We start from the raw sequence: 27,738 nt of genomic DNA, 5'->3' as shown, positions 1-27,738 counted from the left end.
CGTAAAAGAGTTTTATTTTCTTTAGTTTATAATGCTACAATTTGTAATTAGTGCAATTTGTAATAGATACATAAATTATTAATTGAGCACATCTCAATGTACACCTGCATCGATGTTAGTTTAACAAATAGAATAACAAAATTTCAAAATTGCATAGTAAAAGTAGTAACATGCATAATTTGTTATAATATTTATTTTCAATAATAGTAATGCAATTTTACTCTATTTATGTCATGATTCTAATTATATAATTTTTTCTTTTTTTTAAGTTGCAATGGCGAACATCACCAAACTTGAATTTGAAGCACTTGACTTGACTGGAAAAAATTATTTATCATGGATTTTAGATGCCGAGGTCCACCTTATCTCTATGAATTTAGGAGATACAATAAAAGATTTTAAGTCCGTAAGTGACTATAACTCTGCATTATTCAAGACTAGTTCTACACTGATACTTTGTGGAGAGAAAGTCACTGATCAAGACATGTTAGAAAAAACATTCTCCATTTTTCATGCATCAAACGTGCTCCTGCAGCAGCAATATCGTGAACGTGGATTTCAAAGGTACTCTGAACTCATCTCATGCTTACTAGTTGCTGAACAAAACAATGAGCTGCTCATGAAAAACCACCAAATGCGCCCAACTGGATCCACACCATTTCCTGAAGCAAATGGAACTACATTTCCTGAAGAATATGAAATTGCATTTCCTGAAGTGAATGCTAATTCCACTAAAAATCATGACAATGAAAGTGGACGTGGACGTGGACGTGGACGTGGGCGTGGGCGTGGACGTGGCCAAAGAAGATACTATCAGCAACAAAATGGAAAGAAACATAAAACAAGCCACCAGCAGTGGGATTCCAATAATGAAGAAGCAAAGGAGAAGAGTTCCAAAGTATATGAAGAAAAATGTTATAGATGTGGAATGGAAGGGCATTGGTCTCGTACCTGTCGTACGGAAAAACATCTTGTGGATCTATACCAAAAATCAATCAAGGAAAATGGAAAAATGGAGATAAATTTTGTGGACAATGATGATCCAATTGATATAACTCACTTGGACGTCTCTGATTTCTTTGCTGATCCAGATGGAAATATAGATAATTTGATTGGTGGTGGTGTGTTAGAAAATAATAAGTAATTACTTTCATTGGTCTTGTTCCTACTTTGAATTTCTATTGTTTATTAGGTTATCGTGGTCTCGTTTTTATTTTGATGTTCCATGTTTAGGATTTGTCATGGAGGTTTATTTTGTTATTCGATAAATGTTTTCATTATTCAATAAAATATTTCATTTGAAAGCTTTACACATTATTTATTGAATTTAGCTTATTGAATTATATTTTTATTTTAGATTAACGATGGAATGTCAGGATGAATGCTTAGTGGATAGTGGTACAACACATACCATTCTTCAAAATAAAAGGTATTTTTTGGAGTTAACATTAGCTGAAAATAATGTTACAACAATATCGGGTGCATAAAAAATTATTGAAGGTTATGGAAAGGCAAAAATTATTTTACCAAATAATACAAGCCTATATATTGAAAATGCCCTATATGCAAGCAAATCCAGTAGAAATTTGCTTAGCTTTAAAGACATCCGCCGAAATGGATACCATATTGAAACATTAAATGAAAATAATTTCGAATACCTTTGCATAACATCTATTATATCTGGCCAGAAGCAGATAAAAGAAAAATTATGTGCACTCCCTTCTGGAATGTATTTTACAACAATAAAAACAGTCGAAGCAAACATTGTCACAAACCAGAAGTTTGTTGACCAACAGAGCTTCAAATTATGGCATGATCGACTTGGTCACCCTGGGGCAACAATGATGCGCAGAATAATAATTAACTCACATGGACACCCTCTAAAGAACCAGAAGATTCTTTTACACAATGATGATCCATGTGTAGCTTGTTCACAAGGCAAACTAATTATAAGACCTTCCCCTACAAAGATTGATGTTGAAATCCCAACCTTCTTGGAGAGAATTCATGGGGATATTTGTGGGCCTATACACCCACCATGTGGACCATTTCGATACTTCATAGTATTGATTGATGCGTCTACTAGATGGTCACATGTCAGTTTACTTTCAACTCGAAATATAGCTTTTGCTAGATTACTTGCGCAAATTATTAAATTACGAGCTCAATTCCCAGATCACTCAATCAAGACAATTCGTCTTGATAATTTTATGTTATACTCGTCGATATATATCGTAATAAAAATCACAATTAATTCCAAACTTTAAAATTCTTACGACAATAATAAATCTGATTTTGATTTCCAACTATTTGTTAGGATGCAATAATTTGTATGCAATATTTTGATATTTGAAAACATATAAAATGTTTTAACTATGCTTACTAAAAAGCAGTAGAAAAAGTAAGAAAATGCGATAAATAAAAATGCACGAATTTATTTATGGATGTTCGGAGACTAACAACTTTTATGTCACTACTTCTTCCACATGGAATGATTCATTAGAAAACTTTGATTTATACAACTATTTGTACGAAATCATTTTGAGTTAGAACTTTACCATTGCCTAATCAAAACTCCTAGCACACTCTTGATTGTAGGCCGCAACCTCACAATCTGTATAATGTTTAATGTCTTTTATGTTAATACTACAAACACAATTTTTAATGTCTTTGTGTATAGGATATCATTCAACTAAACTTTGAATTTCATCTCTCTTGTATATGTGAGAGATTGTGTGTGCCAGAAAATTAGTCTATTACAATGTATATACTCTCAGATATATCTTCACACACAAGGGAAAAAGTAATCACTAAGCACTACAAGAAAATTGCCTTTCAAATGCATCTTCCCTTCTTTCGCTTGCTCTCATTTTAACTAATTTATTCATGTAGACTGTTCATACTTTGAATTATCTTCAAGAGCTTATATTTGATCTTCAAGATGTTCTGTATATATATGTATATATATATATATATACGTATATATATATATATATGTGTGTGTGTGTGTGTGTGTGTGTGTGTTAGAACAAGAATATGACCATTGAAAAAAGTTCTATACTATTTCTGACATTGTAACGATCATACATGACTTTTTGATATGTTGCGGGTGCGGACCAGTTCCAGGAGCAAAACGGTTGAATGAATGAAATGGTCGGATGAACAAACTGGATGAATTAACAAAACGTTTGAGTGGATGATCAAAACGGCTGAATGAAACATGGTCTGGTCTGCTGAGTAGCTCTTGCTTCATTGATTTTGGGGCAAAGTGGTAAACATGAACATTGCAGTCTTTTTCTTAACTTTCCACAAAATCAAGAATCACTCAATTTAGAGTTCATATGGGAGAGATATTCTAGAAATAATGAACTATTTACACACTTAAACTCTTTCTGCAACCTGAGCAAAACCAGCAACTTTATCGTGTAAAATCCGAATTCAAGGAGGTTTGGTCAGTCGGATGTTTCGATCGCCATTTCGCCTCGCGATAACATCCGAATTCACTCAACCAGCCCACAATATGATTTTCTGATAATCGAGTTGGATTCCAACCGTTTTTTGCCGCAAGTCATTTGGATTACTGGTATATGAGATATCATCGAAATATTTGACATCTCCAGATTTTCAGCTTGACTTCATTAAAATTCAGTTTGTCAAATATTTCAACTTAACATCTTGCAAATACACACTCGAGTAAAAATATTAAAAAAAGTTCTTGTGTTGGGTTGTCATAAATAACAAGTTGATGCATGGAAAAGATTCTGGATAGCAAAAATTGTCCCAATAGCGACAAAAATCAAAACATGACAATTAGATTTATTATATTGTTTAAAATATTTGAATCACACGATTATCACAAATAATTTTTTTTATAAATTCAGTTATAATTTTTATAGAATTGACAAATATTCGATTCTACGTAGTGTTGCCTCCCTTCAATCCATGCCCATATATATTGTATTCTCCAAGTTCCTCCTCATGCTACTATTGTAGGTTGAGTTTTAGTCCTGTTACAACTTTGCTTTTGTTGATTACTAGTTTTTCTTGTCAAAACGTTGACAGTCAGCATGAGAACTTTTTACTTTTTAGTGTCGATCAACACTCCAACGAAATATAACTAAAAATCAATAAAATGAAAAATCCGAACTTTGCCAAGTTAGAGTGGACGATTTTCCCTAAATAAAATCAAACAGTACTGGTGACTATCACGTTTCCGGTCTAGACCCCATGAGTGCACAAAGGTAAGCATATGAGTCCTTTATAGGTCATTGCAAAGTATTTCAAATGTCCATTTTATTACATGGACAGGATTATTACATGGACTCGTAATTAAATTATACGAAACAAACTTAGGATATACTTATAATATATATACTAAACATGACAAATACAACCATAGTATTACAAAACATGACATTTCATGATGGCCACTTGTTTCATGTATGTGAACCAATGAAACAATGCCCACAAAACAAAGTTTCATTCATATATGCATGAAAAACCTAATCAAACATCCCATTTATGGACCATGCAAGATGCAACATATGACTACAACACATTATATATAAAACCCTAGTAAAACATCAGATTTATTCATGGTCGAATTCCACCACCACCGATGCCGCCAGCTCCGCCACCGACGCCGCCAGTGGAACCAGCAACTCCGCCTACGCCACCGAGTCCACCTGGAACAGTTCCACCCACCCCTCCAATCCCACCGAGCACGGGAATGAACCCAACGAAGCCAGCCCAGCCGCCGACTCCGCCGAATGTGATGAAGTTTTTCCGATCCTCGACGCCGTTACTGGCCGGAGAAGCTGCTGAAATAGCCATATTCTGTGTGTTTTCAGTGGGGGCTAAGGCGTTATCTGGTATATTTCTTGCTGTTGCTTGCACCAGCAAGAAAGAAAGGGTAAAAATAACACACAACTTTCCCATTATTCCTTGCTCTCTCTCTCTCTCGCACAATAGAAAAACACACTGATCGATAACTTGTTGAAGAGGTGAAGCACGACAATGAATCCTATTTATGGGCAGATCTTTGAGGTCTCAGACGGTGGACAGCTGTGAAAATCCAAGAAAGTGGAGTAAATGTTGCTGTTAAATATTTGACTGTAACAATCTTGGAATTGAGAAAATTTCTGTCTGAGATGGGGACATACTTCGGTGAATCGAAAGAAATATGATTTTTAATGGTAGAATTTAATGTTCAATTATGAAAAAGACAGATTATATTGTTTTTCATCTTTTTTAAAAAAAAAATTCTAGCATGCTACGGTGTAATGCAATTCAATGCCATGCAATGCATGCAAACTGTGTTGCTTACACTTGTTCTGCTGGTTGATGGAACAGTGGAATATTATTACTCTTTGTTTCTACGAAAATAACTTGGGAGACTCCGAATTTGTTTATTTAGTCACGTTTTTATCTATTCTAAATAACATTTAAATCTGATTACAATTAAAAAAAATTCCAAATGAATACGAATCATCCCTTCTAGCTCCCTCTTGAATTGGTTTAACTTTCCGGAATCATTTTTTGGTTTCAGAAAGAAAAACAAATGAGTAGGTCTCTTGTGATATAGTCTCACGAATCTTTATCTGTGAGACAGGTCAACCCTACCAATATTCACAATAAAAAGTAATACATTTAACATAAAAAGTATTATTTTTTCATGGATGACCCAAATAAGATCGAGATCCGTCTCACACGAGTTTTTGTCAAATTAAATATAATAGTTTTGTGGAAAGTATAATTTTATTCAGTTTTATAACAGAACAATAAACTCGTACCACAATTTAAGTTAACAATTTTCGCATTCGTACATAATCAAATCAATGATTGGATAAATGTTATACAAGTTAAAATATTATATGTGTAAGAAATGTTTTATAAACCTGCGGGACAAAGTGAGATACACATGGAAATCATCTTTTGAACTTATAGGTTTCAACTGTCGACGAGCTTGCTCTAAAAATGACTGGTTTAAGTACCCAAACCCGAAGTCGATTGAAAATAAAGTATATTTGAATTTATTTATAATGATTTAAAATAGACACTTGCATAACATTCTATACAACAAAAAAAACCGAAATTAAAAACCAAATCCAAATGAGTGAGCTTAGTAATTCAAATCATTTTTTGGTATAATTAGGTCTTAATATTATTATTTAGTTATTTGGGCTTCCATATTTTTGGCATGTATGGATCACTTTATGGAAAATTCAATGGGCTTGAGTATTATATGGTGTTGGGTAGAAAATAACACATAAATATAAATTAAAACTATAATTATGTATATTATTGAATTTAAAAATTATACCTTATAAAAAATAATATAAATTATTCAATTTAATTAAATGAAGTAATAGGTAGATAATTGCCGAAGTAGACGCACGTGAAATAATAAGGTACCATTTTACTTTGCATTATCACCGAAGTCGTATCCAAGAAATTAGCGAAGTCTTTGGCCGGAATTAGACCAATGACGAAGTAAAACAACGTCTTCTACATCGTTGATTTCGTAAAGTGCAGAAGTAATATCTTATATGTAACTGCATAGTTTATATAGAATGACGAAGTAAATGTATTGTATAACTTCACATGTTTTGTATTTTTGTGAAGTAATTGATGCGAACAATTTGGGTATGTATTATGGAACTAAATTAGCGACGGTTTCCAATTAGCGACGTTTTGGGAAAAATAGATTGTCGCTAATTCGCGACGGTTTTAGTAGAACCCGTCGCTACTTAGCGACGGGTTTAAACCAAATCTGTCGCTAATTATCGACAGTTATATTAAAAATTGTCGCAAATTAGCGACGGTATAAGAATCAACCGTCGCTAAATAACGACGGTCTCACATAAAACCGTCGCTAATTATATTATTTTTTTAAAAAAACATGTTTTAAAATTTTTAATTATTTCTGCATATTTTTAAATAATATCCTGAAAACATGTTAATATATCATATTTGTAAACAATCTATAAACAATTAAATTACGATAAAATATGCTAACAACAAAATTAAATTTAAGATTATAAATTAAAAATTGAAACTAAAAAATATACAATAAACAGAAATTTAAATCGCTCCAGAGAGAAAAATGGACGACAAAGATGTGAAGTGATGCGAGAATAAACCAAAGAGTCGGGGTATTCAGCAATTAGCGACGGTTTGATTTTAGTTGTCGCTAATTAGCGACTGTTACTCAACCGTCGCCGATTCCTCTAACGACAGATGTTTTCAAACCGTTGCCAATAGCGACGGAGTTTATTTAACTGTCGCTAATAGCGACGGTTTTAAAACTGTCGCCGATATATTTAGCGACGGATGTCCGACGGCTCTATTAAACCGGCTCTATTTGATCTTTTGTTTCTTCACAATTTAAATTTAATGATGAAGTAAAAAATTTAAAAGACTTCATTTTTTTGTGTTGTAGTGAAGTAATTAATATAGACTAGTAAAAGATGCACATGCATTGCATGTGCTATTATTATTTTTAATTTGATTAAATAATACTAAATAACTAACACGAAATTATTTTCGATTTAAAAAAGTTGTTCGATTTAAAAGGGAAGTTTTGTTTTGATTTTTTATATTTAAAATATGAAGTGACTTGAAAAGGGTTTTAGTAGAGTAAGAAGAGTAATTATGGAATTAAGTATTTCGGTGTCCTCAAAAGTAGTTATTTTAAGACTCTCACACTTAATATAATAGTATAGATAACGACTTCACAATTATTGAATTGTGGTGAAGTAAATTTTTTCTTTAAATTCGACACAATTTTAATATGAGGAGTTATTTTATATTTTATTACTTCATCATTTTAGAAAAAATAATTAAAATTATAGTTCATTTTTTACTTCACTAAATATAAATTTCAACCTTTTTTTAATTTTTCACTTCATCAAAACTACTCTGTCGAAGTAAAATGTTACAAAAAATTAGAAGCGGAGCCCGTATTTTTTAAATTATAAAGTAAAAAATAATGTATTACTTCACTGATGTTATTACCGAAGTTGATTGATATATACTACTTCGTAATTAATAATCGCCGAAGTAACGAGTGGCGAAGTAAAATCCATAAATTCTACTAGTGAAAAGCTAGCTCAAGGGGGGAGGATTGTCCAAGCCAATATATGCAACTCCCAGGTTATTTATCCTACCGATGTGGGACAATTAACACACCCCTCTCAAGTCCAGGAATGAACATCTGGAGCGTGAAGTTTACAAATGACCCAATTATGGGCAAACGGGTGGTCCAACACATAACAGTGGAACCTGAGCTCTGATACCATGTTAAGAATGGAACTTGGACCTAACTCAACCCCAAAAGCTAGCTCAAGGGGGGAGGATTGCCCAAAACCATATATACAACTCTCAGGTATTAAATACCACCGATGTGGTCGAAGGCTTGGGCTGAACACTAGTCGTCTGTATCCATATTTTGTCCATTCCTCCAAATAAGTATATATTTTTATGCTTCTAACATTTTCTTACCATGTAATTCTAACAGACCCAAAAAGTGGAAATTGCCGCAAGTTGAGCAAGAACATCAATTTAATTATTAAAATAACTTTTTTTAAAAATATTATAATAAATTTTCAAAAAACAAAAAACATAGCCAGAGGATGAATTTAATGATTAAATTCAATTTTTAAAAAATATTATTAATAGATTTTCAAAAAACAAAAAACAAAAAACAAAAACAAATCGAGACCGAGTGGTTTAACATCAACATGCACTCTTCACTTTGTGTTTGAAAAATTGCGGTTCTCGTCATTTATGTTTGTCTTTTTATAATTTTGACTGTTAGAATATTCGTTGATTGATCACGTTATCAGCACACACAAGAATGTAACTCTTTTGGCACAACTCACGCAAACACGAGAGATTACGTGGTTCGGTCAATCGTCCTACGTCCACGGGAGGAACAAACCAAATATTATTCACCACACTTGAGTGTACAAGATACAAGAGTTCTTCCTATCCGAGCAAAAGTATTTTTCCTATCACTCAAGAACATACACTCTCTTCTTCCTTTGCTACACTCGTGTATTCCTTTTTGGTTTCTCAGAGCTAGAATTGATTTCCTTGCATGCTGTGAAATTCCCTTATCCACATATATGTGTAGCCTCTGCCTGTTAGTTTCCGAACAGATCTTGAGCTGGCCAACCGTTCCCAACTGTCTTCTAACTTCCGGTAGTTGCACGCACACACACCTACAATCCACTTCTTTAGTGTTTTGGTGACACATGCATCCATCAATCTTCCCAAAACAAGATTTCCTGGTTGCTCCTCCTCAATCCCCACGAAAGGAAGATTATCTTCTTTCTGTCAAGTTTACCAAGTCTAGGCATTTCCTAAACTTGGTTTGAGGTAAAGCTTTAGTTAGCATATCTGCTGGATTATTGTCTGTAGATATCTTCTGGACTCCAAAATTTCCCTTTGAGATTATATCTCTCACAAAATGTAGCTTGACATCGATGTGCTTACATCTTTCATGAAACACTTGATGTTTCGTGAGATATATAGTACTTTGACTATCACAGTTCACCACTATCTGCTCTTGCTCCATACCGAATTCTTCCACTATTCCTTTGAGCCAAATTGCTTCCTTTATAGATTCTGTAAGGGCTATATATTCTGCTTCTGTGGTTGACAAGGCAATCACTGATGGTAGTGAGGCTTTCCAACTTATGGCAGTCCCAAAGAAGGTGAAGACGTAACCTGTTAATGACTTCCTTGTGTCTAGGTTCCCAGCATAATCTGAGTCTACGAAACCTTCCAGTTGCTGGTTTACTCTTTCTTGTTTTCGGAACACTAGACCTAGTTCAAGAGTTCCCTTCAAATATCTCAAGATCCACTTCAGTCATTCCCAATGCATTTGCCCTGGATTAGCCATAAACCTCGATATTAGGCTTATTGCATATGAAAGATCTGGTCGGGTTCACACCATTCCATACATTACACATCCCACACCATTTGGATAGGGCACACTCCTCATTATCCTTTTTTCTTCTTCATTTTCAGGAGATTGATCCATGGATAACTTGAAGTGTTGTCTTATTGGTGTAGAGACTTGTTTGGACTCATGCATCCTAAACCTTTCTAGGACCTTTCTGATGTCACTTGCTTGATTGAGGAACAAGGTTTTCTCTCTTATGTTTCTGATTATCTCCATGCCCAGAATTCTTTTGGCTTCCCCCAATTCCTTCATATCGAATTCAGTGTTCAAGAGCTTCTTGAGGACTTGAAGTTCTTTAGTGTTGGTGCTTGCTATTAGCATGTCATCAACGTATAGTAATAGGAAGGTAGTGACTTTATTGCTTGTCTTTTTCATGTAGACACAGCTGTCAAAAGAGCTTCTGATGAAATTTATTCTTGTCATAAACTCATCAAATCTTTTGTACCACTGTCGAGGACTTTGTTTTATTTTAGGCCATAGAGTGATTTTCTTAACAAACAAACCTTATTCTTGTCCTTTGTTTCAATAAAACCTTGGGGTTGATCCATAAATATGGTTTCCTCAAGATCACCATGAAGGAAGGCAGTTTTTACATCAAGTTGCTCTAGTTCAAGATCACATTGTGCCACTAGTGCCAACAGCAATCTTATAGACGTATGTTTGACAACTGGTGAGAAGATCTCATTGAAATCCACCCCTTCGACTTGAGTGAAACCTTTGGCAACTAATCTCGTCTTGAACTTTGGTCTTCTGTCTTCCGTGTTAGCTTCCTTGATTTTGTATACCCACTTGGATCCCACCACTTTATGTCCCAATGGTTTATCTACCAGCTGCCAAGTTTCATTTTTTATTAGAGAGTCGATTTCTTCATTCATGGCCCTCAACCATTCGTGCTTGAATTTTCCTCTTACAGCTTCATGGTAGTTGGAAGGTTTGTGTAGATTCACATTTTCAGCTGTAACTAGTGCATAAGATACCAGGTCAGCTTGTCCATACCTTTGTGGTGGTCTTATGATTCTCCTCTCTCTGTCTCTTGTAAGCATGTATGTGCTGGTGTCCTCATCACAGTGTATTCCCAAATCAGATTCCTCAATTTCAGTACTGTCATTAGGTGTAGCTCCTTCACTTTTATCTGAAGGTTCTTTTTGATCCTTCGCCTCAAATTGTGAGCTGGGATTTGGACTAAAGTTTCTCTTAGGAATGTCTTGCATTTGTTCACATCCCACTTTTGATTCTTCAAAAGTGATATCCCTGGTATTAAAACATCTTGGTCCAGTAGCGTCAAGATTCCACACTTTGTATCCTTTAATACCATCGGGGTATCCAATGAAGATGCACCTTAAGGCCCTTGGTTCAAGTTTATCTTGTTTTATGCGGGCATAGGCAAGGCAGCCAAAAACTCTTAAGTTTGAATAATCTGATGGGGATCCACTCCAAATTTCCATTGGAGTTCTGTAATTCAATGCTGTAGAAGGGCATCTATTGATCAAGTATGCTACTGTTGCTACAGCTTCCCCCCAAAAAGATTTTGGTAGCTTTGCATTTAGTAGCATACATCTGACTCTTTCAAGCAAGGTGTGATTCATCCTTTCGGCTGTCCCATTTTGCTGTGGTCTACCCGGGACTGTCCTATGTCTCGTAATTCCCTTAAGCTTGCATAGTTGGTTGAACTGATCTGACAGATACTCAAGGCCATTATCGGTCCTTAGATGTTTCAGCCTTTTGTTCAGTCTGGTTTCCATCAATTGCAGCCACTCTTTGAATTTTTCATAGGCTTCACCTTTGGATTTCAAAATATATACCCAAAGTCTTCTCGAATAGTCATCTATGATGCTCATAAAGTACCTTCCTCCTCCATGTGTTGACGTTCTTGCAGGCCCCCAGAGATCTGAGTGTGCATACTCAAAAAGGGAACCTTTTTGGATTTACCAAGTATGCAGTATTCACATGATTCTAAACTTTGGATTGAGTCACCACAGAGAAGATTTTGTTTATATAGCTCAGTCAATCCTTTTAAACCCACATGACCAAGTCTCATATGCCATAATTTTGTTGCATCTTCACTCCTATGGACGGCTGATGAAGATCCTATCACTGTATTTGCTTGTAGAATGTATAATGAATTTTTCCTGACTGCTTTCATCACTACAAGTTGTTTACTTGAGACTTTAATAGTTCCTGCATCAGATTTGAAGGAGTATCCTTGTGATTCGAGAGTTCCCAAAGATATTAGGTTTCTCTTGAGTTCTGGTACAAATATGACTTTATGTAAAAGTCTGAACACCCCATCATACATTCTCAATCTTATGGACCCAATTCCTTTTACCTGGCATGACTTATTATTTCGCAAGAGAACAAGGCCTTCCTCTGAGTCACTAAGGTGTTCAAACCACGATTTTGTGGGGCACATATGGAATGAACAACCGGAATCTAAAATACATTCATTCTCTGACTCTTGATTAGTGACAACAAGTGCTTCAGCTTCTTCATACTTATCCAATACTACTGTTGCCTCTCCGTCCCCGTTGGTTTCTCATGTGGTCTGTACTTTCTTTCAGGGCAGTTCCTCTTGAAGTGTCCTTCTTTATGACAATGAAAACACTTGTATTTTGTTTGGCTTTTCGGTCTCGATCTGCCCTTTAGATTAGGCTTGTGGTTTCTTCTTTCTGGTCTTCCCCGAACATAGAGTCCTTCACCTTGGATTTCTTCATTTTGGAGTTTCCTTTGAAGTTCCTTGGCGTTTAGTGCAGCCTGAACTTCTACAAGTGTAATGGATGATTCTCTTCCATACAACATTGTATCCTTGAAATTCTCGAAGTTCTTCGGCAGGGAATTCAACAAAATCAAAGCCTTGTCTTCATCTTCTAACTTTAGTTCAAGGTTTTCGAGATCATCAAGAATCTTTGTAAACTCATCAATTTGGTCTCCAAGATTCTTGTCGTCCATAATCTTGAAGGAGTAGAGTCTTTGTTTCATATACAAGCGGTTGGCCAAGGAATTTGTCATGTATAACTTTTCAAGTTTCAACCACATAGCAGAAGCAGTCCTTTCTTTGGCCACTTCTCTCAGTGGTTTATCTCCAAGACACAATATTATAGCACTCTGGGCTTTAGCAATGATATTGTCACACCCTTACTCTATACTTAGCATAATTACCATAATCAAAATAAGGTTTGAATGATATAACTATATTATGAATCAAATCAAACAAGGGGCATCACTTTGACGGTTTGTAAAAATTTTGGCATGATATCCCTATATTTTGTATAAGCCCAAACCAAGCAACAACATTCATATATACATAGACACAAACTCAACTCAAGCAACAACATCAACCCATATATATATAATCGTATTCTTACACACAAACCTATTATGTACCATCATACCTCTAGACATAAACATTGTAAAACTTGTTTCAAACCCTGACATTCAATTCATTATAATGCATATGCGGAAGCTATACAATAAGAAGCCCGGTTCTTGTCGAGGTGAGGCACGTCACTAGCATCCATTGGCGAACCGGCATCCTACGCATCTTCACTACCTGATCCTGTAATACATGAGCTACGTGAGTTTATAAACTCAATAAGTTGGCACTTGTACGTATCATCATGCATCGAAGGAACATACATATCAAGTCGTGATCAACAATGAATCTTAAAAACATGTCATACCGTAGCATATATTCAATGTTCATTTTTGTACTTGAGCCTCATTAGTTGACCTGTACTATCGTGCTTGCTTTATTATATAGCTACTACTGTGTTGGACGTCAGGGAGCAACCTTTGGCATCCCCACGCCCCATGAACATATATTGGCCAATAGCTTTGGTGGACTTAAAACCACCCATGATGTCAACAAGCTCTATATCATGTAAATCAATCATTTTCTTTTCATGTTCATGTTCTTGTTCATGACATAGCACCCATCATCAATATTCATGAGTTCCTTACATATTTAATACATAACAATGGAATATGGTGCTATGTTTTCATCAATAAACATACTAACAATGTACATATATCAATAGACAATGAGATGCATTTGAAATTCATAATATTACTCATGTATTACTTCAAGAACATGCCAACTTACAGTCCAAGCTTAAGAACACTGGTTTGAGACGGTGTTTCACGCTCCTATACTGTCAAATATACCAATAATTCAGTCACTATTGTATAAACTAGCTGAAAATCACTCCTATACATGTAGGATAACTAAAAAGGAAGAAAACTTACACCTCTATGATGTTCTAGTGATGTAGAACTAAGATTTATCTTCAAAATGTTGAAGGAAAGGAAGAAGGGAGCTTTGGGAGGAAGTTTTCTTGATTTATTTCGTGTTTTGCTGAAGAATAAAGGAAGGAAGCTGATGGAAATGGTTTAGAAAGTCGATACTTATCTTTTTATACAGCAGGTTCGCTAGGGCGGACGCTTTTTACCGCTAGAGCGAGTAAATCTCGGTCCTACACATTTTTTGTTTCTGCACAGGTTCGCTAGGGCGGACACTTTTGACCGCTAGGGCGAGCAAGTTTCGGCCCTATACATTTTATTTCCGCACAGGCTCGCTAGGGCGGACATTTTTGACCGCTAGGGCGAGCCAGTTTCGGCTCTGCACACTGAGGCATCAGAAATCGCTCCAGAAACGGCTCTTCCCTTCATAATCTGGAAATGTTGTAAACTACAAAGTTGTAGCCCTATGTCTTGGCTTTAAGCTCCCCAAATTTCAGGTCATTTGGAGGTCTGAGTAAAAGGTTATGCCCATTCTCCTAACATGTGTCAATGAAGGAATGACGGTAAACATGACACACTTCGAGGCGCTTTTGGCTTGTCTTCCACAATGATTTGGACAAAACTCAAAACTTGAAAGTTGTAGCATTATATCTTAGCTTTCTAATGGTTATGGCCTCACTCAATTTGGATCAATATTCAATTCATTATGCTAAGACCCGTACGAACTACCATATTTACATCTCATTTCCCTCAACTTCCATTACACTATTTCTATGTACACATCTTACTATCACTATTTTGACATATATTCATTCTCAATACACCATGAACAATATAAGAGTCTTGTTCAATCTCAATATTGATACTTCATTCATCACGTGAAATCTAATGAGGTAATTAACTACAAACTAAACGACATAAACACGTTATAATCATTTGTACGAGTAACCGGGCATTACAGATATCATCACCTACGATGGCTGACATTTCTTCTTTCTTTTTCAAGGCTTCATTCAGCCCTTGCTGCACGAGAACGACTTGCATCTTGATTCTCCACAGTGAGAAATCATTCTTTCCGGTGAACTTTTCTACATCAAACTTCATGGATCCCATTTTGCGAAAATTTTGATTCGTGGTTTCGATTCCCACAGACGGCGCCACTTGTTAGAATATTCACTGATTGATCACGTTATCAGCACACACAAGAATGTAACTCTTTTGGCACAACTCACGCAAACACGAGAGATTACGTGGTTCGGTCATCGACCTACGTCCACGAGAGGAACAAACCAAATATTATTCACCACACTTGAGTGTACAAGATACAAGAGTTCTTCCTATCCGAGCAAAAGTATTTTTCCTATCACTCAAGAACATACACTCTCTTCTTCTTTTGCTACACTTGTGTATTTTTTTTTGGTTTCTCAGAGCTAGAATTGATTTCCTTGCATGCTGTGAAATTCCCTTATCCACATATACGTGTAGCCTCTGCCAGTTAGTTTCCGAACAGATCTTGAGCTGGCCAACCGTTCCCAACTGTCTTCTAACTTCCGGTAGTTGCACACACACACACCTACAATCCACTTCTTAGTGTTTTGGTGACACATGCATCCATCATTTGACCTTCTATATTACCCAAAAAAAAAAAAATCTTAATCACGTATCTTTGAATTTGTGGCAATTTAGTCTTTTTTATGAATGTCACAGCACATACGTGAGCGTCTATTAGAGTAACGCACAAAAACAGCTAATTAAAACTGAAATAACTTGACAGATTAACAAAACATAAAAATAAAATTACATATCTCATTTACTTTTTATGTTATCTAATTAATTAATTACTTAACTAACAAATAGGAATGTGGATACTATGTTTTGGACAAATACGTCACGACAATAAAGTAGTACGTAGTTCGACCATATTAAATGACCTTAGTCTTAATTAAATGTGACAGCTGCGATTTGAAATAGATACACAACATATAACATGGCCTATGCATGTGGCTATCCGATTAATCCATTTAAGGGATGGCCCCAAAAATGTTTTTACATTGAATACCAAATAAAATATTAAAAATGGGTGGGTCACATGCTCTATGGACACCAATAATATCACATGCAAAGATGTATCTTCTACTAGCATTTTTCCCATTTATTACATTAAAATATCAAAATCAATTCGAGGACAGTCGTGTTTATACTGATAAAAAAATATATTATAAAACGTAGGAAATTGAATATTTGTAGATTTGTCAAAATCTATAGCTGATGGTGACGAAACAACTCAAATATTTTAAACTATACTATTGTTCAGGCGCTGCATTTTGATCTCTTTTTTTTCCCATATGAATTTGTCAAGAAAAATCTAAGTTATGTTCTAACTTATCAATATTTACATTTTTATGTCATAGCATAAATTGTGTCATGTGTATCCAAATCTTAGGTTCTTACATAAAATTAAACCCTTTATCTTAAGGTTAGGTAAGGTGTCAATATATTCATGTGACAAGTTTTAGTATATATATATATTAGTTTTAATATGCTACACACCTATCGTGTACATCTATATGAGCACCGATTAGGTGTCACTCACTCATTGGATGCACAATTTTTCTATATTTCATCACATTCAATGGGTGAGTGACACCTCACATAGGTGCGCACGGTAGGTGTGAAGCATATCAAAATTTTATATATATATATATATATATATACCAAAAGCTATAGCCAGTAGTAATGGTGGAACTCAAATCTTTTAAACCGCACAGCAGCTCAAGCACCACGGTTCGATTGCTCTACCAAGCAAGGACAATTATTGCACCCAACAATCTCTCTCCCAATAATTGCACTCCTTGCAATCAATGGGAATCGAACCCGTGACTTTAGCTCTGATACCAATTGTAGGACCGAGCGCTTGCTGCTTTACCAAAAGCTATAGCTAGTAGTAATGGTGCAACTCAAATCTTTTAAACCGCACAGCAGCTCAAGCACTACGGTTCGATTGCTCTACCAAACAAGGACAATTATTGCACCCAATAATATAAATATATATATATATATGCTTGGAAATCATTTGAAAATTGAATATTTTATTTAACAATTTATGACTAATTTTAACGTGGGAATACATATTTTTTTTAGGAAAAAAAAGGTATATTTTCGAGATACTTCCCAAGGAAAAATTTCAATGTGTCACTCTCAATAAGTCATGTACAAAAAACTTAGCAATTTGCGAGTTACTTTTTTTAGGAAAATATATTATTTCATCAATTATCATAAATGCCATAAAGTAGATAATGAAAATTTCTTTCATATTCATTTTTTGGATCATATAATTTAATGAAAGCAACTCCGGCAACTGAAGCAGCGGAGGTCGCTGTACTCGATTTAAATTTGTTCCACTTTTTGTCTTTAATTATCTTTTGACATGTTTTAATCAACACAATATTATATATAAATAATAAATCTTATCCATTAAACAAGGAAAAAACTCATTTTCGTCCCTCTTGTTTAAACCTTTTTTCGATTCAGTTCTTCTGTTTTGTGTATTAAAATCGTCCCTAATATTTGAAAAACTGACTTAAATACATTCCTGACCTAATAAAGGGAACATAAGGTCAGAGATATATTCGAGCAAATTCATCAAACCTTGGAAAAGGTTTAGGTATAAGGAGAAAGGAAAAAAACGAAAGAATGAAGCGGGAAAATGTCAAAACTAATGGGAGAGGGTATTTGATGTGAGATGACACTCACTTATTGGATGTGATGAAGCATGTCAAAATTTTACGTCCAATAGGTAAATGACACCTCAATAGTGAGTACGGTAGATTGACAACATATCAAAATTGTGTAAATATATATATGTGTGTGTGAAAATTTTGTATTTATTCTTTATTATATTATATGGGTTGTGCAGAGTAATATCTTGAATCATAAATTTTAGAAATGACAACTTATTGACGTTTTCGATAAAATTTTTGTGGAAAAGTATTTTAACAATATTTTCGGTAATATTATTTTACCTATCACCCAAAAAAATATTATATACAATACAACTTATTTGTATGCATATGATCACTGGTTTTTCAAGGATGATTCTCAGTTTTTCAATTTAAATAGCAAAAGATTGCTTTCATAGACAAAAGATAAAGGAAAAATAAAAACATTAGAAGAAAATTAAGATGGACATAAACCTTACCATCCTAAGATATTCTATCACAAAAGTTTCGACTCAACTTTCACATTTCACACACTATTTATAGGTTGTATGTATGATTCAAGGACTGTAAAAGAAACAAATCACAAAATCATATAATTTCTATAGAAATCTTGAACAACGCAACGCTTCCGCTTCCGCTTCCATAGCACGCAGATTTTCTTCCAACCGGACAGGCCGAGGTCGTGGAAGAATGGTTACACTTGAATGCAAAAGACAATGATCTCGAGAACTGTTGCCCTTTCGCGAAATGTTCATTTACCGATTCGAATAATGGATGATACACAAACAATAGGATATGAAATATGGGGATACAAGGTACTTCTTAGAAGTAGTAAAAATGGAATATCATAAAAGAAAACGGAAAATAGCTAGAGCTGTTAGCACTGGCGGCCTGAACGGCAGGCGAGGGCACCAGCACCATATGTAATAGATCCAACCATGGAGGAAGATTTAGCCCCTAAGCTTGAAGCCCTAGCATAGCTGGCATGAGCTCCAGCCCCAGCTCCAGAGGGTGTAAAAAAAGCTCCATTGAGCAAAAGGTCACCCTCCGATCTCCAGTTCCATCCCTTCCATCTACCCTTGGGTGTGTCGACCCGTTTTGTCACCTGAAAATAATGATCGAGCAGATGAGTTTCTTTACTAATAGCACGGTTTGTTTAATTTGTAACATCAGAACAGTTTTTGTACCTCTTTCGCAAAAGGGTTGACCGGGGCGAGGTATCGGTTCCCTTGGCTGTTGATGGTAGGATTTGCACTTCCGCCGATGGCGTACATCTCCCAATGAGTGTAGTCATTGTTCACCACATGGAAGTATCCATGTCTGCACCTGAAGTTTCAATAAATTTCAAGAAATTTGAGTGATCATATGCCTGCATAAGTCATAATACTCACACGAAAGAATTCGAGTATAAATTCACCTAGGCATTCTCTGGATAAGGCCTTCCCCGAAATGATTATACGCGATCGTTGCCTGCATTTGCTTGTCTCTCATATAAGAATCACTATGACCCAACAAAATCACCTGTTTCAGCGACATAAAACAAATAATGTCTCGTTTAGTACCAAAAAACAGAAGCAAATGTATAACAAGGCAACAGACAATACATATACCTCATTATGGTGGGTGAAATAGTTGTTCGAAATGGTAATAGAAGTGGATCCCATAACAGCATCAACAAGCCCGTCAGCGCAGTTGGAGAGCGAATTGTGATCAACCCAGATGTGACTGGAGCCAAAGATTGAAATCGCATCGCCATCCGCCATAGTCCTCCATCCATAATGCGAAGGGGAGCTCCTCACCATGGCGTTCCCAGTCGGCCTACAGTCGTGGATATGGAGGCCGTGGATGATGACATTCGTGACAAACTGGATTGTAATGCACCCTCCATTTGCAATATGCACGTTTACCCCACGACCATCGATCGTCTTGAAACTATTCATGATGAGTTCTTGCTTCAATGTTATGACCATGTCGCGCTTGAATATGATCCACAGAGGCTCATCCTGTATAACAGCATGGCGTAGAGTGCCCGGTCTAGGGTTTACGGGGTTATCGTCACCAGGGTCTGTTACCACATAGAATTCTCCATCACGACCACCTATCGCATTTCGCCCAAAACCAATCCCACAGTCCGCGAGTCGCTTGCGGTTCAACTGCCACTTGTTGTCGCAACGCCAGCAGTCATCGATGGGGTTGCCCGTCACGCATGAGAAATATCCTAGTTTCCTCCTCATCGTACTGTTATGCGTTGCCCTAACACATTCAAAATATTTGATAGCATTAACATTCACTCAATGTTCTCCTTCACCAGAAAATGTCGAGATCGTGCCGAAATTTTTTTACATATTCAACACCACGTCGACAATTTGATTAAACTAGCCCAAAATTAAAAAAATTCAATGCATTAAAACTAAAATTTGACAATTTAGTGAATAATTACAACCCAAAATGAGACGAGTTAATAGACCAAAACCGTTATTTTCTCTCTTCTTTTCAACATTATCCCGGTCAAACTATAAAATTCACCTATATTATTAGTTTTTTTCTAATGGAGATTTATAATTAGATCTCGAACCCAAAATCTTATCCAACATTTAAAACTTTGATGTCGGACAAATCATCATTTTTATATTATTAGTTTAGCAAAGAAGACAGGAGTAAGATTGGAGGCACTTGATTTGTCGTGGATTAGGCATACATGGATGATGCAATCACATGACCATACCTACATCTCATGCATGACAGCGTGTCATGATAACCTCACTTTCCCACCAATCACAACTTAAAGCTTTCACATTCCTTTGCTAACTTTTTGTTGGATCACACACATGATAGAATCAAATAAAAAAGCTAAAATAATGGTTACATTAATATCTTATTATTATTTTTTAATTTTATTTTAGGTAGAGATTTCCATTTATGATCCAACATTAGTAAATTTATAATAAATATAAAGTAAGTTTTTTGTTAGACGATCTCACGAATCTTTATCTGTTAAACGGGTCAATCCTACTGATATTCACACTACAAAGTAATATTACTTTTAGCATAAAAAGTAATATCTTTCATGGATGAACCAAATAAGAGATCCGTCTCACAAAAATACGACCTGTGAGACCGTCTCACACAAATTTTTGTCATAAGTATAGTAGAATCTATATTTTGAACAAAAAGGGAAATGGGGTGAGAAAGGGTAAATTTAAATATTTCAGAAAATTATATATAAATTTTTAAGAGTTTGAACTCATCTATGATATATCCTAGCTCCGTCCCTGATTTTACATCGCGTGTTATAAATAAATCGATTATAACGCTATAAGGACTAGGAAATAAGAATTTGATTGAAACATATTTTCGATTTCGATCCTAGCTAATCTATATCATTTATTGAGAATTTTTCTAAAAAATTCTCCTAATCAAACTATAAAGTCTATAACCCTAAAAACAATATAAATAAATATTAAATTAAATATATGAAAAATATATATTGTAACCAATTTAAAACACATATATACACACAAAAATGTGCCAAAAAATATTATTATTATTATTATTTTTATTTATAATTAAATAGCGCAAAACACGGATCTAAGGTGATAGGCATGTGCATTAACTCGACAATGGAACGTATACGGGACCTTACAATGACCCGCATGATTCAATTGTCATTAATATGACAGAAATAATGTTATTTATGTTAATTTCAAGATATTTTTATTATATGCTTAAGAAAATACTGGAAACAATTATAAGATATACTATGTGATGTCAGTAATATATTTTTATTTTATATAAGTAACATGAACCCAAACAAAAATTAATTTTTAATTTAATGATGATAAAGGAACGTTACTTAAATTAAATTTAATGCAACTAAAATATTTGATATCTGAAAAGATATATAAAAAAATTTAATATCTTTTTTTAGTTGAGCGAAAAGTTTGATATAATTGACTCTCGAACTTGAAACATTGTCTCAGATTTAAGATATGTCAGATCAATTATAAATCATCGGCGAAAATTTTAATTTTTTTTACTCGACGAAAAAAGTTATTTAAATTTGGTATGCTAATAAATGCACAAAATGGGGAAATTCAAGAATTCTTTAAATAAGTAAAAGTACCCCACATTTCAACAGATCTCGCAACTTCTTCTGGGTCATCCATTGCATGTTCATTCAAAGCTTCCTCATCCAAACTGAAAAATTCGTATTGCAAAATCAATATTTGATAAATTCACCGACTGATGTGTATATATATATATATATATGTATATATATACATACATATATATATATATATATATATATATATATGTTTAACACAACATAACAAAAATAGGCAGATAATGTACTAGAGGGCATATTCGCATGGAAATCTACCCCATGCACTAGAGATTCAAAAGGCCAAGAATTTTCGATATGACGCAGAAATACACTCCCGAAATAACATAAACAAAGTTAAAAAACGATATACATAAGATCTGTTATCGCGACAATCAGGGACGGAGCCACAGTACTTTTCACCCGGGCTGGTCCAACAAAATTTTAAAAAATTTATATGTAAATTTTGGATAAATTTGATATTAGCCCGAGCAGATCAATTTTAAATATTAAAAGATTTTAGAGTTTAAAATTCTAATCTGGATATAATCGGATTCTTGACTCCGCCACTGACGACAATGCTCGTACGTGCATATTTACATTACTCCGAAAATTCTTCTCCATTTGTCACAAGACCACCTTTTTAACTTTAAGTAATGTTCTAGGTTTCAATATTGTAATTAAATGAGGTTTTTTTTTTTGTGATTGATGAAAAATAAATAATTGGTTTACTTTTTGATTTTAAACAATTTAATTTAAAAGGATGAGAAAGTTGAGGTGAGCTAATTATTTACTATAGCAGGATTTATTTTATTTTATTTGGAAGATATAAAAATTTATTTTTCTTTAAAAAATTCAATTAATCAGAAAAGCACCTCCGAAATAAATGTGGGAAGGTGTTGTTTGTAATTTCACATGGGGTGTTCTACAAAATTAAACACATCACATAGCCAACCACCTCAGGGGAGGGGAGGGGCTGATTGCCCGCCCATATATATATATCTATATATATTATATAGATATATATATATATATACATACACCGATGACCGATAGATACAATCTTCCCAACTGTTGAAAACTAATGACTTCTTTTGGACATTATCCATGTGAAATTTCCAATGTACCCATACCCTTTTTATCATGAATAGATACAATTTCAGGTAGTATCAATAATATTTTGAAGTTGAAATATGAACGAACCGATATCATGTAATGAAGTTACCGTGAGTTTTAAGTTTGGTGGAAGAATTCTAAATAATATTTCAAATTTGTGATATAAAAACATAGAATTTAAAAAGACTGTCGATTTTATTGGATTGGATCATCTGCTGTGTTAAAAACACAGCAGCAGGTGCCGAGCTGATCATCTTGTGGATTTTATATATAATGTCAAATAAATTTAAAATTTGTTGATGAAACGAGATATCAGTCGATCATCTTGTGTAAGAAATGAAATATCAGTCGATCATCTGGTGAGATGTGTTTTCAACGCAGCAGAGGATCCGAATCTCGGTTTTACAAAGAGGAATTCGCACAATGGTTGTGCGATCGCAATTTGGCCATGAGTAGCATCAAGGGTGGTTTCGGAATTTAAACTAATGTGTCAAAGGTGAATTTATCAGCACATACGCAACAAACGGTTTAGATTTGACGTGACGTCGCGTCTCAACGGCCAGGATTGACTTGGTCAAACAGAAGAACCATAATTCAACGAGATCCAACGAGTGAAGTTCGATGTGTGTGAAAGACAGAAACCTCGACGGTGGAGATTTTAAGAGAATTTACTGACCTTGCCGCCATTGTTGAGGCTGTGGAGCTCTGAAGCTCCCCGTTTTCCTCAGAACTGCACTCATAAATGTAAATTCAAGCATTTCAGAGAAAATGCAGGTAACTTCTCAACTTAATCCGATGAAAAATCCGTGAAACTTGAACAAAATCGCTCAAATAAAAAAAACCACATAAATGTGACATAATTTCGCGGAATTCCGGTGGTAACTTGGAGAAATCGAGAAAAATAATATATTTCTTGCGAAAACATACCTCAATATCGGGACACTAGCCATAGCTCCGGCGAGTAACCCGAGAAGAAGTAGAGAACACAGGCATCTCCTGGAAGACCACATTGCTGAAACGACACCGTTTATGTTGCTGTGTGTGTGTGTGTGTGTTAACTGTGTGAATGGAGCAGAGATGCGGAGAGGAGGAAGATGAAGAGCGACGCCAATGTTAACGGCTCCAACGCTTTTATAGACTGCGAGTGAGGCTCAGCAGACGTTAGATTTAACGGCCGTTAAGTAACTGTCTAGTACATTTATTATCCGTCGGTTAACAGTGTTTCCATCAAGTAATATTGGCAAATACCAACATTTTGTAAAATACAGGATTTCTAAGCTGTACGCACATTTACTTTATTTGTACGGATATTAATATGTTTGATATATAAAAAAATTTAATAGATTTTTTTGTGAGACGTTTTCACGAGTATTTTTTGTGAGACAGATCAACTAAATCATGTTTACAATAAAAAAAAGTTAATATTTTTGGTATGATAAGTAATTTTTATGTGACTCAAATAAGATATATGTCTCACAAAATTAACCAGTGAAATCGTTTCATGAGAGTTTATGTGATAAAAAATATAGGATTATATCTATTAATCTTTTTATCGAGATTTTGGCTTTTTTGAATTTTTACAAAAACAGGGGATGCAAATTATCTGGACAAAAACTTGTGTGAGACGGTCTCACGGGTCGTATTTTGTGAGACGGATCTCTTATTTGAGTCATCAATGAAAAAGTATTACTTTTTATGCTAAGAGTATTATTTTTTATTGTGAATATATGAGATAAAGATTCGTGAGACCGTCTTACTATAGACCCACTAAATTATCCAAAGAAAAGTGAGTTACCTTCTTCAACCCAATGGTTAGCTTCTTTATTTATATTATCTATATTCAATGCAGCGTTTTACATGTTTTATAATTATTATGTTGATGAACAATATATGCATTTAAATAAATTTAAAATATTTTATTTTAAAAATTAAAAGACAAAATAGAGGTTCCAAAAAGCCCACCTTCCACCGTTGAAGTAATATTTTCGACAAAAAAGTAATATTTTCGACGTGAATGATTAATCGACGCATTTGAAATTTTAGGGAGGAAAGTAAATGAGTTGAAAGAATAGAGACAATGTATTATCTTTTTTTTTTTAATGAAAGTTTTAGTATTCCTCTTTTTTCCTAATGAAAGTTCCGACAAGACTTCGCGTCATTTGGAATGTCTAATTTTTGTTGTAAATGTTTCCGCTAATTTTCGCGCTAAATGCTAGTAAATCATGTCCTAATGTTGTATTTAAGTAAGTTTCAGGTTTTTCGCTGAATCAATCGCCACATCAATATTTTTCGACACATAATTATTTTTTAATGTCACGACAGCACTATGATGAAAATAAAATCCGAAAAAGTTTCAAATTAGTAGATTAGACAATAAATTGACTGACAATCGGACAATAAAACATACAAACTACATGACAAATAATGTAATTTTCCTCGTGAATTTGCATCTTACAACACTCTTAAATGATATACGTATATATCTAAATGTAAATCAGTGAGGTGATATATATATATATATATATATATATATATATATATATATATATATATATATATATATATATATATATATATATATATATATATATATATATATATATATATATATATATATATATATTATAATTTTCTAGAAAGCAAATTAGTGAATCATTAATTGAATTAGAGTTTTATATATTTTCTTATGAATATTCATTGTTCCAAACCTCTATTGAGGCTCCCCTCACCGACACGTGGGGTTGTATTAAAGTAGATAATTCTAAAAAAAATTTATATTTTGTCGACCCAAATCTAAAAAGTTATATATATATATATATATATATATATATATATATATATATATATATATATATATATATATATATATATATATATATACCTACCGTGCACATCTATATGAGCACCGAATTTATATTAACAACCCAAGCTGGAAATTATGAAGAGATCCGAATTTAATGCAGGCGTATTTGTATAGACTTATCCTATATTGTAATTAATTAATTTATAATTTAATATATTATTAGTTTCTTCTTTTGGTGGAAAATGTCGCTTACGCCATAAATTGAGGGAAAAATATTTAAATATTTTTTTTAATTCAGATTGAATTTAGAGATATGGGAATTACTTGAATTGCTCCAAAATTAAATTTTAATGTTTGGAGTATGGTTCCAGATACTGATGTCTTATTCGAGTTCTCATATATAGCAAGAAGTGAGAAAAAAATTAATTTTATGTAGCTCCACGAAAATAAAAAAATATATATATAGTTTTTATTATTATATTTCACTTAAAAATATAAAATTTATGCAAAAAATTAAGGGAAAAAAAAATAGGGCAAAAACTTGTGTGAAACGGTCTCACTGGTTGTATTTTATGAGACATATCTCTTATTTGGTTATCCATAAAAAAGTATTACTTTTTATGCTAAGAGTATTACTTTTATTGTGAATATCGATAGTGTTGATTCGTCTCGCAGATAAAGATTTGTGAGACTATCTCACATGAGACTTACTCAAAAAGCAAACAGTTGTTCATATCTGTTCGTCTCTAACTCTATTAATTTTAGCCGAACAAGATGCTTATTTTTTCGGACAAGAGCATGACAAAGAACCACAATTCTAGGCTAATGTCAAGTCTAAATATTGGATCAAATTTTTGGAAACAATGATAGAAAAGAATAAATTAATTTAATTTAAGAAATCAAAATATTAAAGTATAAGATATGAAGCGGTGACATAATTTTGATGTAATATAATATAGTAAAATTTGAAAATAATATATGAGAAAATCAAAATCATCGTGATCAGAAGAACATTGAAATTTGAAATAAGTTATTTATTTTATCAGCAACTTTTTTCGAAAGTATTTCTCAAAATTTTTGATATTGAGTACATAGGTGTAGATCTTTTTCTGTGTTTAATTGAGTGTTGTTCAATCTTCTGCCTCATCATTAATTATTTTTTAAATGATCGGTGCATTTATTTTTTGGGAAAAAAATATTTGGTGAGATTTTTGGCAAAAACTTGTGTGAGACGGTCTCACGGGTCGTATTTGTCAGACCGATCTCTTATTTGGGTCATCCATGAAAAAAATATTTCTTTTTATACTAAGAATATTACTTTTTATTGTGAATATGGATAGGGTTGACCAGTCTCACAGATTAAGATCCGTGAGACTATCTCACATGAGACCTAATCGAGATTATTTTGAGCCAATATTTAAGATTATATTTTGTTTGGATCGATAGAGTGAATACACATCTCACAAAATTTTCTTTTTAATATAAATAGATGTTATCTCAACAGATGTTAGCAGCTGAAGTCGTATCTCAACCTTCAAAGTTCAATAGACAACTTAAATAACAATGCGGAATGAGTCATCGACTACTTCGTGAACCAAGTGACAATTAGCAAACGTATATAGGTAGAGTGATAAAGTAAAGTGTACGTAACATAACGTAAATCACGCAAGATTTGTTATTGGAAATTTTTAAGATCGGATCCTTATACGTCTCTCCTTCTTATATTTAAGAAAGTTTCTCATTAAAAGATTTTTTTTTACAATTTTCGTAAACATTCATTTGAGTAGGACTT

At 33.9% G+C, this 27,738-nt stretch overlaps 2 protein-coding genes across 3 annotated transcripts; one reads left to right on the top strand and one right to left on the bottom strand.

Moving 5' to 3' along the window:
- Window positions 1-274: 274 nt before the first annotated feature.
- On the top strand, window positions 275-1,144 carry LOC140827444 (uncharacterized). Its single transcript, XM_073190115.1, has one exon. It carries the CDS (start codon window positions 275-277, stop codon window positions 1,142-1,144), a length of 870 nt encoding a protein of 289 aa, XP_073046216.1.
- Window positions 1,145-18,647: 17,503 nt separating this feature from the next.
- LOC140827817 (probable pectate lyase 8) lies at window positions 18,648-24,289 on the bottom strand. Of its 2 annotated transcripts, XM_073190664.1 has the most exons (7): window positions 24,071-24,288; window positions 23,820-23,873; window positions 22,054-22,122; window positions 19,536-20,178; window positions 19,343-19,446; window positions 19,113-19,251; window positions 18,648-19,030 (listed from the first exon to the last, which is right to left on the bottom strand). In XM_073190664.1, exons 1-7 carry the CDS (start codon window positions 24,151-24,153, stop codon window positions 18,803-18,805), a joined length of 1,320 nt encoding a protein of 439 aa, XP_073046765.1. In that variant the 5' UTR covers window positions 24,154-24,288; the 3' UTR covers window positions 18,648-18,802. The 2 variants fall into 2 exon arrangements, with proteins under 2 accessions (XP_073046765.1, XP_073046766.1); XM_073190665.1 differs by lacking the exon at window positions 22,054-22,122 and having other exon boundaries at window positions 24,071-24,289.
- Window positions 24,290-27,738: the final 3,449 nt, after the last annotated feature.

The sequence above is a fragment of the Primulina eburnea genome, chromosome 3 (genome assembly GCF_022965805.1).
Source record: "Primulina eburnea isolate SZY01 chromosome 3, ASM2296580v1, whole genome shotgun sequence".
Classification (NCBI taxonomy): Eukaryota; Viridiplantae; Streptophyta; class Magnoliopsida; order Lamiales; family Gesneriaceae; genus Primulina; species Primulina eburnea.
The sequence above is the reverse complement of the archived record's forward strand: the minus strand, read 5'-3'. Positions and strand labels throughout refer to the sequence as shown.

Excerpts from the sequence above, each read along its gene's own strand:
- LOC140827817 (XM_073190664.1), bottom strand. The coding sequence starts at position 24,153 with ATGTGGTCTTCCAGGAGATGCCTGTGTTCTCTACTTCTTCTCGGGTTA. Across the intron at positions 23,874-24,070 it reads GCTAGTGTCCCGATATTGAG|TTCTGAGGAAAACGGGGAGC; the intron begins GTATGTTTTCGC and ends TTATGAGTGCAG. Across the intron at positions 19,447-19,535 it reads ATTTCACCCACCATAATGAG|GTGATTTTGTTGGGTCATAG; the intron begins GTATATGTATTG and ends TCGCTGAAACAG.
- LOC140827444 (XM_073190115.1), top strand. The coding sequence starts at position 275 with ATGGCGAACATCACCAAACTTGAATTTGAAGCACTTGACTTGACTGGA.